This window comes from Ranitomeya imitator, chromosome 9, assembly GCF_032444005.1.
Source record: "Ranitomeya imitator isolate aRanImi1 chromosome 9, aRanImi1.pri, whole genome shotgun sequence".
Taxonomy (NCBI): domain Eukaryota; kingdom Metazoa; phylum Chordata; class Amphibia; order Anura; family Dendrobatidae; genus Ranitomeya; species Ranitomeya imitator.
The window spans coordinates 66728467-66744099 of NC_091290.1; the positions used below are offsets into that span (position 1 = coordinate 66728467).

Here is a 15633-nt window from a genome sequence, read left to right on the forward strand (position 1 = left end):
TCACTAAGCTGTTTTGGTGGCCCTCATTGGTTTTTGACGTCACTGGGTCTGTGTCCTCTTGTGAAACTTGTGCCCGTGCAAAAAACCCCCATAACTGGCTGGCCGGGGAATTGGTGTCACTGTCAATTCCAGATAGACTGTCGACTCATCTGTCCGTGGATTTTATCACCGATCTTCCTCCCTCTAATGGCAAAACCGTGATCTGGGTAGTTGTTGATAGGTTCAGTAAACAGGTGCATTTTTTACCGTTGATGAGTCTTTCTAATGCTGAGACTCTATCAATACTATTCATTGAGCATGTGGTCCGATTGCATGATGCATGATGTGCCTGTCAGTGTGGTGCCTAATAGAAGGGTGCAATTTGTGGCAAAATTTTGGAAGGCTTTTTTTAAAAGGCTGGGTATCAGTCTGACCTTTTTAACGGCCTACCATCCTGAGACCAACGGTCAGACTGAAAGGACCAGTCAGTTTTTGGAGCAGATATTGCGGTGTCTTTCCACATCTAGACAGGATGATTGATGCTCTGCGGTACCCATGAAGGAATTTGCTTTCAATAATCGTGTCAATCAGTCCACTGGTACTTCCCCGTTCTTCTGCAACTATAGGTTTCACCCGCATTTTGGTGAGTTTTCCTGGCTGGATTTAGGGTGTCCAGGGGCTGATTCGCCCTTTCTACGGTTGGGGGAGGTCTGGAGGGAGGTTCAGAGAAACATTGGAGAGGCTCAGGACAAATATAATTTTTTGCGGATAAACGACATTCTGTGGGACCGGCTTACCAGGTGAAGGATAAGGTATGGTTATCCACCAAGAATATAAGATTGAGGATTTGCTCTGCTAAGTCGGATCCCAAGTTTGTTGGCCCTTATGAAATTTTAGAGGTTGTAAATCCTGTTGCCTTTTGTCTATGATTGCATCTGTTGTTGCGTATCCCCAATGTGTTCCATAAGGTGCTTTTGAAGCCATCGGTGCCTTCCTCAAGGGAATCTCCCTCGCACCCACCAATTGTTGTGGTGGATAGCCAGACCGAGTTTGAGGTGGAACGGGTGGTAGATTCTCGTATGCATAGCCGTTCACTTCAGTACTTGGTCCATTGGAAAGTTTATGGTCTCGAGGACCGGTCATTTGGTTCATGCAGATCGGTTAGTCCGGGCCTTTCACTCTTGTTGTCCAGTGAAGCCTGGCGGTCTTGTGGCCATCCATTGAGAGGGGGTACTGTTCTGATCCAGTTCAGAGCTTGTTTTCTGCTGTTCCCTCACTGGACTGGTGATGTGGGAGTTAATCCACTCGGCCTCATTTTAGAGCTGGCTGAGCTTTTTAAGTCCTCTGTAGTCTGCTGGCCAGAGTCAGTGATAGTTCATGCTTCCTGGCTAGAGCAGCTGACTCATATACCCTGGTGTTCCTTCAGCCTATGACTTCCATTATTTGTATTAGACCTGTTCCATACAGTGTGTGACTCGGCCTGATCTCTGACCCCACCTCTTGTTTTCCATCTCTCTACCACGTTCCCTGACCAGCTTTTGACTCTCTGGCTTGTACCCCGACTTCGTCTTACATCTCATGTTTTGGATACTGCGCTCCCATTTGACTCTTCTGGCTTGTCTCTGACTACATGCTCTGCTGTTACTTCTGATACCTCGACTCCTGTTTGTTGGGACCGGCCTGTCTGACTACTCTGCCGCCTCCTGGTGGTGCTTCGTGCCTTGCACTGCGGTGCTACATGGTGAGTGTTACCTTGTCCCCCTTACCTGCGCCCCCTGGGGGAGGTTGCATGTACAATAAAAAATATTTTACGGTACCGTGTTAGCCAGAAAAATAGATGTAATTACTTTTATGCCCACAGAAGACAAGCGTAAAGTAAAGGTATAATTTATTTTCATTTTCTTGGGCATAAAAGTATTTAAATGGCTTAACATTTGTGAAAATGGAACTATCGAATAGGAGAACCAAGATCCTTTATGTCAGGCAGAGAACCCATCCAGGGCAAGATATTTTTTTTTAGCTTAACAGTTTACTAAGTTATATCCTGGTAAAAAGAACCCACAAACAAGCTTTAGCAACTTTGACATATAACAAGGATTGTTTTGCACTTGCATGTCCTAATGTGTAAAGATCTATGTGAATGTGGGAAATATTAGGAATTTGTCTGCTAGTTGCGGGGTAGTTTCAGACGACTATCTCATTAGATACAATTTTTTTCAAACTTATTGGAAAATAAAATTCACATATTATATCTCCATTCTCCACCTATAAACACAATAATGTCCTTCATGTCTACTTGTCTTATTAGGAAATATGAAAGTTATAGAGACAAGCCCTGAATGAGTCCTGTAAATTGTTGGTCCCAGACATTATTAATGCTCAATAAAAGTAAGGCCAGAAAAATGTTGATACACAAAAAAATATACTCCCTATACTAGGCATAGAATAAACTTTAAATATAAAACTTAAATATATAACTTTTTTTTATTATTGCTGGTAAATAAACAAAAACTGGAAATAAAATTATCTTCTCTACCTTTGGGGACAAGTGTGATACAAATGTCCTCCCCGAGCAGCTATGTTTTATAGAGCCTTTGTGTACCCTTCTTTAATATTTAAGAAACAAATCATTGCTCTATCTCCACTATTTTCCGTTGTGTGTGGCTTTCAATATAAATTATTATTTGCGTTAAATCTATCCCATATGATGAAACAATGAAATGATCTGGTTAGTAAATGTTTTACAAGACTCATCTCCATTATATAAACATTTGTTTTAGGACGGAGATCGACACATGAAAGGAAACATGGAAGCGTTGTATCGCTTTAAAGATAATAAGAAAGAAAGCATTCAATGGCTTTGATGAAGTAATGGCAGTTGTTTTTTCTTTCTCTAATTGTCCATGCGGCTATTTACATAATTAGCCCAAACTGCTCTAATTCGACCATTATAGAATTGCATGTAGAGGAAATGAACGATTGACATGAATATAATTTGGTCACCACATGCTGCCATTGTATCAGCTCTTCGGACCCTACTGTAAGACAAGAGATCCATTTGCCGTTAAAAAAACCCTAAATAATTATGTTAAAGGCTTTGTTAGATTATGTCATGTATTGGTTCTATTTTCTGACATTGGGTGGATGTATCAAAACTGGTAAAGAGGAAAATTGGAATATTTGCTTGTGGTAAGCAATCAGATTTCACCTCTCATTTTTCTGAAACCTTTGGAAAATGAACACCTTACCCTGAAAAACTGCTCCACTGGAACTTTACACCAGTTTTCTAACATCTTCCTTATGAAATCAACACTCCACCCTTGTATCTAACAGTTACTATTAGTGTTGAGCGATACCTTCCGATATTTGCAAGTATCGGTATCGGATGGTATCGGCCGATACCGGCAAAATTTCGGATCTCGCCGATACCGAGTTCCGATACCAATACAAGTCAATGGGACACAAATATCGGAATGTATCCTGGATGGTTCCCAGGGTCTGAAGGAGAGGAAACCTGACCGCTCACGTGACCGCTCACCTGACCGCGACGTCATCGAAGGTCCTTCACTCACAGCATTCTTAAGGACGGAGGCGGATGCTTGCAGCGGTGACAGCCAGGGTTCTTCGGAGGGGTGAGTATAGCCATATTTTTTATTTTTATTCTTTATTTTTTACATTAATATGGATCCCAGGGCCTGAAGGAGAGTTTCCTCTCCTCCAGACCCTTGGAAACATACGCACCGCACACTCCGATACCGATTTCCGATATCACAAAAATATCGGATCTCGGTATCGGAATTCCTATACAGCAAATATCGGCCGATACCCGATACTTGCAGTATCGGAATGCTCAACACTAGTTACTATACATTTTCTATATATGGACACAATCCATGGTGAACCCAATTCTGCCTCTGTTTATCAATTTGACTGTCCATTCTCCTATTTTCCCAAATTTCCAATAAAGAGGCACTGTGGAAAATTGCTCCTCACCTCCCCAATCTCTTTCCTCCAGAGGATGGACGCAGCATTATTGTTATCAGAGATCATCCATCCCTAAGAAAAGGAATGGTGTGGATCAGACTTTCAATATCTTTCCTAAGGCCTCTTCATTATCCATTTTGGAGAAGATGAGAATGGGCTGCTGGTCTGACAGAGGGAAGGACTGGCTGCAGAAGGTGGGCACCTGGTATTGTTACTATTCATGAGATATGGATAATCACATTTAGGTTTAGAGGTAGAAGATCTCTTTAAATAGACATTGTCATTTTTACAAATGTTGTTTAAATTTATAGTACGAACAAATATAATAAACTATATAATATATCTTATGAGAAAAATCTGCTTCCTTCTCCACTGGCCATTTCTTCCCAGTCCTCTTCCTTTGAACCTCATCATCCAATTCTGAAAAAAGAAAAGCTCAAATTCGTTTTGGTCAAAGTAAGGTTAACTTCACACTAGGTGTTTTTTCAGCGTTTTTGTTCTGCAGCAAAACCTGATCTCTTGGCAGGTACGAAGCTGCAGAAAAAAGCATGTTTTCCTTGTTTTTTCGTGGCTTTTTTTGTGCTTTTTTTGCATCGGTTTTGGTATGCTAGATTTCTCTCTTGAACATGCTGATAAACTTGTGTTGAAAAAAAAGTCATATTCCACAGAACCAGCACACAAAAACGCAGCAAAACATGATACCTGCATCTTTGGTGCATTTTTACAGAGTTCATTCACCACTCATTCAACTCAATGGGTGAAAAACACTGAAAAAACGCTGAAGGAAGTGACATGCTCCATTGCCCAAAAAACCATGCAAAGCACAAAATCCTGATGACAAAAAAGCGAAGGTGTGTGCATGAGATTTTTGAAATCTCACAGGATTTGCTGGTACTATAAAACGCAGCTGAAAATTAGCATAAAAAAAGCAACAAAAAAGTGGCAAAAACACCCTGCGTGAACTTAGCCTAAAATGGTCTGTCAGCACAGTGAGGCGTGAGGCTACATCTCCTATCGTACTATGCGGTAGGGTAGAAAGAGTTGGGGGAAGAGTAATAAGTAGGCAGTGATCGGGGTTGAAAACTGTCCTGAAATTCCAGGACAGTCCATAAAAATAGGGCACTTTTTTGCCTCGTGATGAGTTAAAAAACAGTAAGGCATCCATGATTTTTTTTGAAGCTGAAGAAAATTCTACAGATTTTTCTTCGCTGTAATTGTCATCATTTTTCAGCTTACAGTGATTGCATCTGATGCCTCATATCAGAATTCTGGACTGTAGAGATGTATCACTTATAATCATAGTGATTTATTGTTGTTTTACCATGTGTGTGAAATGAATATTAATATCTGTCTTGATTTTTTTGCAAAGCTGTCCAGAACAAAATATAAAGTCAAGTTGGCAATGCCGGCAGGGAAGCACACACAAATAAAACCGCAGCTTTCCTGACAATTATAATAAGAAATCTTTTTAGATTTTTAAATTAGCCACTTTGTACCTGGAAGGACTCAACCTTAGTATTGAGCGTACGCATTAGTCCAATACGTATTAACAATATACTTTTATTAGTTATGTTTAATATACATTGGTTTATGGTCATCTATTTTAATTTTTAATAACAGTTCTTTTATGGAATATACGCATTCCCTATGCAAATTTATCTAATTATTGAGTACCTATATATGATGGTAAACCATAGGGCACCTGTTCGTTCGGTACTCTTGCCACTGAGGGCTTTTAGGTGGCTTGACCACATTAAAATGTGGAAATTACTCAATTTATTATATCGTTGTATGGTGTTTTCAATGTATTATGTATTTCTTCTTGTTAGTGTGCAGATACAACCCTTCAAAAACATAAATGTATTAAATAATCAATAAAAACACCCATTTTATTAATATGGCATCCATATTAATTCCTGTTTGTTCATACCGTGCACAGGGCTGGGTGTTTTTGATTGATTATTTAATATTTTTTTGTTTTTAAAGAGTTGTTTATGCACTCTAATTTTATTCCTCCCTTTCTATACCATATACTTTAAACAAGTATTTTTTCTTATAAAAGAAAGTTCTGCTTTTATAGAATTTTTTGTTTGTTTGCTTTTTTAACATACATATATTTGTTGATTTTTGTAATTAGTATGTTTTTGCTGACCTATATAAAGTGCAATAGTGACACTCGATATTTGTACTCACCCAATGAAGGGGACAGATCGTTCCAGAAATGCAAAGTGTTCATTAAATCATTGTTGTTTTCCTTTCTGGCTTGTCTCCTCTCTCGCCTCATGGCATCCATTTATTTTATCTCCTAACTTCTCTCCTTGCTTCAGCTCCAAAGCAAGGGGTCTGGGGCAGGTGGAAGGTGCAGTAACAATTTGGGACTACAATTTTCTTGTAATCAGCGTTATGTCTGATCAGCACAACAATCTTATCAGCACAACAATCTTATGCAAGATCGGTAATTCCTCCCCTTACATCTGATATCGCTGACCTTCACATGGAGTGCTCTCTTTCTATTTTTGGTTTATGATGGTACCCATATCAGCCAGTCAGCCCACTGTATATTCTGTCTCTGGGCTGCCAAAGCTCAGTGCATACTTTTCAGGCAATGGCTTCCAAAGTTTCTTATTCATCCAGAAGCTTCTCTGTCTGCACTTATAGTTAGGCCTAGTGGTTTGCACCACACACAAAAGATTCTCATAGTACTACACAAAGACTCCTATGCTAAGTTCACTTCTCCTTTCCTCCCATTAATGAGCTTTTCTGTTGGTCCCTCCTTAGGAAGCAATGCCATGGTGCAAGATAGAGCATCATCACACTGCCCCAATGTAAACGTTGCATGGTCCTACACTGACGGCAGAGTTCTTCCATAGTTGAGAGTCAGGAAGTTTAGTTTTCTGGAGACCACTGATCCTGTCACAATTTGTTGTCTTTACTGTGTATAATGATCCACCAGCCATTATCCATTACATTTTAAGCCGACTTCCTGATCACTGTTGGTCAGTTTGGGCTAGTGGAATTGATGCGCTGCTGGCCCTTTGTGCTCCCAGTGCTGCTATAAGTGCTAGTTGATGCACCTTATTTTATCTGGATGTTCCTGTCTCTATTGGTAGTGCATCGTACTCCAGTTTTTTGTTTGCATACATTTGATGTTGAGCTATTTTTGAGGTGTAGAATTAAAGTAGAGCGGCTGCAATCCTCATGCAGGTGTTTCACTGACTGGATGGAGAGGTGGTGGAGGAAGTATAGTAGGAGGAGGAGGCAACATGGACAGAGAAACATCTAGCAATCATCGGTGGTAGAATATGAAGCAAAATGCTTTCCTCCTCAGGGCCCAACCTCCACTACATTTACCCAGTGGGAAGTTAGGGAGATAATATAATATCCGTGTCCATGCTTACTGTACTGGTCCACAAATCGGTGGTTATGTGGACCTTGCCACTGATAGCGTGGCGCAGTGCACACCTTATTTTGTCATGTTCGGACAGGGCAGGGAAGGGATGGCCCGCCTGGAAAAGTAGTGGTGGCTAGAAAACACCTTCCTGTGGGACAGCCACCACCTTAGGACTTTTTAAAGTGTTTTTCTCCACCAGTCAGAATGGCTGCATTCAAAGGCCAGGAAATTTGAAATGATGTCATTCAGTACCAGTGCTCGTGGGTGGTTAGGGTGGTTACTTCCTCTTTCTCTCCAGAGTTTGGGGGATGGACAGCTAAACGCTTCCCTTGGATGATGTGAAGATGCTTGATGACACTGCTGGTGATGGTGCTGTCACATCCTCTCTTTGCGGGGGGCCGGGTGGCCATGCTGCTCAGGAGCGGGAGGAAGAGGCTGAGAATGAAGCAGAAGAGGAAGCAGGAGGACCCTCAGATCTTTCCTGGTTTTTTGAGGGTGTACTCCACTCCAACTGGTGCTTTACATTCAGATGCCTTGTCATGCAGGTAGTGCTCAGGTTAAGAACATTAAAGCCTCGTTTCAGGCTCTGCAGCATATTGTGCAAATCACCAGTGTCTTGTTGTTAGCACATTACCTGAATAAATGTCATGCCAGGGGGCTCCCTTGAGCTGGCTTTAGAATACTCAGTTCATCGGCACAGTGACCAGTAGCAGCCGATTTACTGTCTAGGAGCTTACCGCTGTACTTTTGCACCCTGCTCTTTCCTTTGCTGTGCAGCTGGGACAGCATGACCACCACCTCTTCCTCCGAACTGGCCATGTCATTCAGATGGCCTTGACTTCATTTGGGGTCTAAGTCCTCATCGTCCCCAGCATCATCTTTCACCCACTCTTTACCCCTGCCCTCTTTGCCGATTTGCACACTGCAGAAAGCCACAGAAGTTTGCACCTGTGTTTCATCATTACATCAGAGATATGCTGCGGTTTGATCTTCCCCTCCCACCAGGGCTGTGGCGGCGGTTAGCCATTCCTCCAACTCTAATTTATCAATTTCCCTGACTCCCATTTCCATGACTCCACAGCCCTACGTCACTATTGGCCATGTACATAAAGTGCAGCACAGATTCATCTCAACTAAAAGCCCAGATACTTAGATCAGGAACAGAACAGACATTTATAGAACATTTCATAACTTTCCCAAATTCTTATGAAAAAAAATTTCAGCACATTCTGCATTGAGCTACTGTACCCAATTTATTATATATTTTAGAAGTCAGAGTCGGTCTATTTCATTCCGACTCCTACTTCATCAAAATGGACATTGACTCTGACTCCACAACTCCGACTCCACAGCTCTGCCTTCCATGTACTCATCCTCAAACTGGACAAGTGGTTGGGCATCAGGCACTCAACCTCTTTCAATTGTGGGGTAGGGCCAGATGGATGGACTATGCAACCACACCCAGAGGAGTCAACAGGAAGAAGTCACAGCTGCATGACTTGGGGCTCAGACTGCTTGCTTGCTTGTTTGGAAATGGGTGAGGTGGAAGACAAATGCCCATGGGCCACAGGTGCAAACTTTGTAGTTTCAGCAGGGGACCGGGTAGAAGACAAAGCAAAGGAACTGGAGTTATTCTCAGCCATCCAATCTAAAACTGCCACTACTTGTTCTGGCCTCACTATTCATCCAGCGATACTTGGGCCTACAAAATAATGCAGAATGTCCTGTCACCTGTGTGCACCAGAGTAAGGTATTTCATTTAAGTGCTCAGCTGGCACAGATCAATTACATTCTTTTTGTGTAGTAGCTACACCACCAGCAGCACCACGGCTACATCCCATTTTTGATGCTCTCTTCCATCTTTGCACCCCAAAAAAGTGCAGAGTATTACATGGTCTGTATACAGTACCCCCACAGAGGCTGTTTTTCAGAGTACCCTCACAGAGGGTGTTTTGCAGAGTCCCCCCAAAGAGACTGTTTTGCAGAGTCCCCCTACAGAGGCTGTTTTGCAGAGTACCCCCAACAAGGCTGTTTAAGGGAATGTGCCCATGATCAGGAATGGCAGCGTATTGAACGCCGCTCACCTTCGCTGCTTCCAAAACGCTGCATTCTACATTAGAAGCACAGTGGATGGGATTTGTATAAATCCCATGCCCACCGTGCTTCTATTTAACACTGCGTAAACTCATCTGCAATGCGATTTTACAAGCCGCAGCAGGTCAATTATCAGCAGCGAAGACGCTAAGTGGCTGTGTAGTTTCAGCCATAGTCATTCACTAGATGCGCTAAATCCGCGTAGTTCAATGACTATATGGATTTAACTGCGTGATTAGAATGCAGCATTTTGGAAGCAGCGTATTTTAACCACCTCTAGTGAATGGCTATGTGTGAAACCATGGCTATGTGTTCTGCAATTTTTTTATCGTGGGGATGTAGCCTAAAACAGACTTCCATGAGAAGGTGTCCGGTACGAACCCCAAACTTTACAGTTTGGGTTCGCTTATCCCTACTTGTGAGTATTTCTTAAGCAGGATATTTACAGTGAAGCAAAGCAATCTTCTCTCAGGACAGTATCTGGGAGGCTGTGGTTGGTGCTGTCCATAAAGTTGGTTGTCAACAGATTAAGAAACTGACAGATTCCATGGATGGAAGGCTTAAGACTGCCAGTGAAAAGAAGAGCAGTTATATTGATCACTGATAATTTTTATGGAAATGTCAGGAATGTTTTGTTGTATATTTTGAGTTGTTTTGTTATTCTTACTTTTTCAAAATGGACCAACAATGAGATTTAACTGAAAAGTAAAATTGTTACAAGGAGATGCTGTGTTCTTGAAATTATCAGTGTATGATCACAGAACCTTCAAAGGTTTTGTTGCACATAGTTTACAGGGTTATAAAAAAGATGCATACTAATGGCTAAAGAGTTGCGAAGAATTAAATGTGAACCGAACAGGAATCCCGTTCATCCAGTGCTGTGATATTCCAGAACTGCAGCCTCCCTGGACTGAGAGCCCAGAAGTTCAAGGTGTTCAGTGTTCAGAGACATGGCCAAGGAGAGGAAGGCTAAAACCGACCACCACTGGCCAAGACTCAGGAAGTGAAACTTCAAGACTGGAAATAGTTATTGTTATGGACATTTTTTCTAATAAGTGGCATTTAGTTAAAATCCTCTGTCTGCAGCTGCCACTAGTTTCTTAAATAAAAAGGGAAGACTGATGAATCACACTTTTTTATTAGGGATAGGCTTAATCATGTAAACAACTCTTATTCATATATCGTTCTCTGGCATATTGACATCATAGAGTTGGACCTCTGCATCGGATCCTTTCTAAGTAAGAATAGAAACATAAGTGTATGTTCACATGATGCAATTGCCATAAAATCTCATTAAGAAAATGCATGAATATTATATTATCCCTTCAGTGGCAGCGTCTTCCAAGAGCAAAATTAGCTAGAGTGGCACCTAGGATGAAGAGCTGATTACTGAGCCAACTGTATTTTCAAGTTAGAGACTAGCCCCTTTAATCCTAAACCAAATTTCACCACTTTCAGCAAATGCAAACAGAAATATGGAGAAGGAAGTGTTTGATGATGGGAACTCATCTCCAAAGTCTTTGGTTGCGTGTTTCTTAGTGATGACACCGGCTACTGCTCTTCCTCTAGCAGTCACTGTCCGATGGCCACATGGTTGGAAGAAACAAATGTGAGGGAAAAACCTAGAAAGCTTTTGAAAGCTCCAGACAGGAGCAAAATACTTTTTGTGCTGGGAACATTTTTGCCAATATCTACAAAAAAAAGAAACCTACAAATAAAATAATGTTACCATAAATTTTAATTACGATCCAATAGAATCCTCCAGTACATCTTTAGATGGATTATATTTTCTTTCACCTCATTAAGACACCGGTTTTTATCACATACAAGAAAAACAGACCAAGTTTCATCAATGATTTTCATCAAAGTTTCATCAGTATTTTCACTGATGGGAACAAAAAAGTTTTTCCTTCTTTTCCCTCTTCCTATTTATCAGTCAATAAAAAATAGACAGCGCACGAATGGCATCCAAGTGTTGTCAGAGTTTCCAAGGACTCGTAGACTTTCATTGCTGAGTTTGGTTCGACACTTGGATCAGCATCTGACATATTTCCGTGATTTTTCACAATCCAAGGAAAAAATGTGACATGTGAACATCCCCACAGACTTTTATAGATACGATGTGAAAATAGTGGATAGCGGTTGTACAAAAAAAAATGAAATGCGAATGAGCCCTTACCCATACATTGGGTTGCATTTGAAATACAACAGTAAATGTCTTCTTGATAGTAATTTTACATATTTTTTAAAATTTTTGTTGTAAATAAAATGTGTAAAAGCTTTTCGCATTGATTCAGAACCTCTTTAGATGAAGAGGGGACTAAAGATACACGTTTGAGTTGGCTCAATAATCTTTTTTAAAGTCCATATGAAAAAGCAATAAATTATGAGTTTGAGGAGCAGAACATTAAAGTGATTGCTGAGATTTATGAAGAAGCTGACATTTTTCCAATTTTTTTTGTATGAAGACAAAGTCTGATGAAAGGTTCAAGAGAGTTGCCTAGACCAACATGATACTACACACACAAGAGAACACGGAAAACAGGCACCTGTTGTGAATTAGGAGGGCAGAAGATCATGCAATGATGATGTATCCTGTCTAAGATTTACAGCCACTTTATTGCGAACAAGGCTTAGAAAATGTTGCTTTTTTTGCATATTAAAGGTATTACACTGTATTTTTATTACGCCAAAGCAAATACATACAAAACATCTTTTTTGGCCATCTACAAGATTTTCTGCAAGGACCCAAAATCCATTTGTAAAAAAAAAAACAAGGATCCATCACCTCTTAGTTCTCTCTATTTTGTCTGACTGGCAGTGATATTTTTTAGTTAAATGATGAGACTATAATATATAGGTGGGGTGGTGTCTGCTATTGTAAGTGTCCCCCAGCAGAACAAACCAATCTAATCCTACTAAACATTCCCAATACTCTACACATAAAGTACCAGTGGAAGCTAAAAGAATGCCCAATGGGACCAGTATCTTTGTTATAATTTAGATTTTCACTGTTACAATTTAGAATATTGTAAAAAAAAATGGGTTAATGAAGAGGAGGATATCATGGGGACAAAGAAGCATTTTGCATTTTTTTTTAGCTCTGAAAATATTTTCTGGGATTTTCTAAAATTGCCAAAATTGGGTAATGTTATACAATAAAAACAATTACTTGCTGTGATGAAAGAATGACTTTAAATATTTTTTTTAGCATTTCAACAGCAGGCATATTTCCAAAGATTCCAACTTTCCTATGTTATAGAGCTTCTTCTCCAAATATAAAGGCCTCCATACACATTAAACTAATGTCAACTGAACCTGTTGATATGGACGGGTTCTGTCAAAAGTTTAATATGTATCCTAATACATATACATAGCCCGGGATAACTGATTGTTGGGGGAGATGTCGATCAACCATATCCAATTTTTGGACTGCTGATGGCTTTGTTCTCCCAGGCATAAGCTTCCACCAGACATGTCTGGCGATTGCTCTCTCAATAAGAATTCAAGAGCATGTGACCAGAGGAACGATCTGTTAAACTATCACTCAGGCGACAGCCATGTACTGTGGACTTAAGACAATCAAGGTTGAAATACCTTCATATAAATCCCTATGTTAGTCTCTATTGTCTTTTATGTGTGCGGTAAGTATTAATAGCCATATTGAAATATTACACTTGCAAAATTAGAGGGAACCTGACAGCGAATACATGCTGCCTGATCTCATTTATCAAGCCCTGGCTGCATGATCTCAGTCACATGTGTCTGACTCTGAAATTCTGCAACATTTCAGAGAAAAACATACTTTAAAAGCCACCAGAAACCAAGCTTCACCGTAGACTAGTTGGACAGGCAGCTTCTCCCTGTCCACTGCCCTGGTATGACAGGTCTCTCCCTGTGAGTTGTATATAGGGAGGGACCTGTCAGTCACTCACAACGAGCAGGAAGAAGCTGCCAGGGCCCCGCCTGTCTGACTAGTCTCCAGCACTGCTCAGTCCCGAAAGACCTTTAAATTACTGCATTTTCTGGCATATAAGACTACTTTTTAACCCATGAAAATCTTCTCAAAAGTCGGGTATCGTCTTATACGCCAGGTGTTGTCTTATAGGGCAGGTGCGGAGTAATCTGCGGTCGCCGCATATTGTGGGGGGAGCGATCCCAATGACGAAGTGAGGGGGCGCCTCACCGGGAAGGTGTAAGTGAAGCAGAGGCAGAGAAGGAGATAATAGGATATAAGGGCGAGCCAGATGAGTGAAAGAGGAGTGTTTATCTAGGCACAGCACCGCTCTTTCTCTTTTTTGCATAACCCTGGCATCCCAGACGCTGACAGTTTGCTTCACTTACACCTTCCTGGTGAGGCGCTCCCTCACCTCGTCATCGGGACCACTTCCCCCACTATATACGTTGAACGCAAATTGCTCCACACCCACCCTATAAGACAACACCCAGCATATAAGATAACCCCCGACTTTTGAGAAGATTTTATATTTTAACTGGAAAAGTTGTGGGTCGTCTCATACGCCCAGTCGTCTTATACGCTGGAAAATACGGTATGTTTTTCTCTGAAACTTCGCAGATTTCAGAGTCAAACACACACAGCTGAGATCATACAGCCAGTGCCTGATACATGCTGCTCATTCATCAGATTCACTTTAATACCTTAAATTCATAAATAGTGTTTGTTAGTGTGTTTATAGAGATGAAAACAGAGGTATCACTCATGCGCTGCTGATGGCGAATTATCGGTGAAATAATTTCTTTTGTATTTAAACAAGTTTAAAAGTCAACGCTTTTCGAGGTCTCTCAGGACCTCTTCATCAGGACAAAACTTAATGACCTTGAAACGCTTTGACTTTTAAAATTGTTTAAATTAAAAAAAAATAATTTCACCAATAATTCGCCATCGGCAGAGCATAAGTGATACCTCCGTTTTCATCTCTATATCCATGGTCGTTTCCTTGACCGGTATCTGTGGAACAGGTAGTATATGCCCATTATGTGTTGCCATTCAGAAACCTAGCAAGGTGAATGTATCTCCCCTTTTCCCAACACCCCATTGTCACCGGATAAGACCCTATTGCACTTTTTCTTTCCCAGTTTCTTCCTTCTCTTAATGAGATTAGACACTATCGCTTATGGGTTGTAATAATATATTGCATGTACTAGTAGCATGTTGCACAACATCAAGGTGTACAACTCCACAATATGTCTGTAATAGACTTTAATGAGGCTACAGACAGAAGAAATCAGTTGAATGCATGATACAGATATCTCCACTAGAACCAATACCTAATACAGCAGCCTTTGGAGGAGGCAGAGGACATCACATGAAGCGTCTTTAATGCCATAGATTGTAAGCTTGCGAGCAGGGCCCTCGTTCCTCCCCTCTAAGATGTAAAGCGATGCAGGATATGTTGGTGCTATTTAAATAAAATTATTATAAATGCCCCTCCATAACCTTTGGGAATTATCATATATGGGGATATTAAGGAATTGAGAGTCCTCAGTCCTCTCAATTCTAAATATTTTTCTATCCACTGGCTAACACGGTACCAAGATATATATCTTTCCCGTATCATATATGGGGATGAAATTCTAGGTTTACTTTCCAATTATATTGATGTTCTGGTGTTTATGATATCGGAGGTATTATGACTGCTGTCTAGAGGCAGAGAGGAATGATGTTTATTTTTCCTGACAGTTTTTTTCTTTCCTTTTCTCACTATCACAGGTGTCTATTACTTGGCCAGATGACCACCAGAGTGAATTTGATGCCAACTGGCTGAAGAAGAGATGTTTTTCAAAAACATCAAGAGCAGAGATGAATGAGGAACTCTTTCTTCAAGGTTTGTGAAAACAAATGATTTTTTTTTCTTGTTATGATTGGAAATTGTGATATTTATACTTACAGTGAGGTATTTAAGGGCTTTTAGGTAAAGATCTAGACTCTGTTACCTTTTGACCAGTTTTTTAATAAAATAAAGACTTCTATTAGCTGAGCGAAAGAAAGGAAAAAAAAGAAACATGAATCGTTAGTAGGGATTATGGCTGGTTGTTAACTGAAAATTAGACAAGGAGACTGGGGAAAACTGCTGAAAAGTGCAGGATACAAGACATGCAATGGCCAGAAATATCGCTATTCCTGATGTACACCCATTACAGCCCATTCTGAAGGGTTACATGAA

General features: G+C 40.6%; 1 protein-coding gene across 1 annotated transcript in view; it reads left to right on the forward strand.

The window, feature by feature from the left end:
* BBOX1 (gamma-butyrobetaine hydroxylase 1) overlaps positions 1-15633 on the forward strand; it is a 458160-nt gene that overhangs the window by 121391 nt on the left and 321136 nt on the right. The window contains exon 3 of the mRNA XM_069740409.1: positions 15180-15294. Within this exon, the coding sequence (XP_069596510.1) occupies positions 15180-15294 (115 nt within the window). The remainder of the gene's footprint in view (positions 1-15179; positions 15295-15633) is intronic.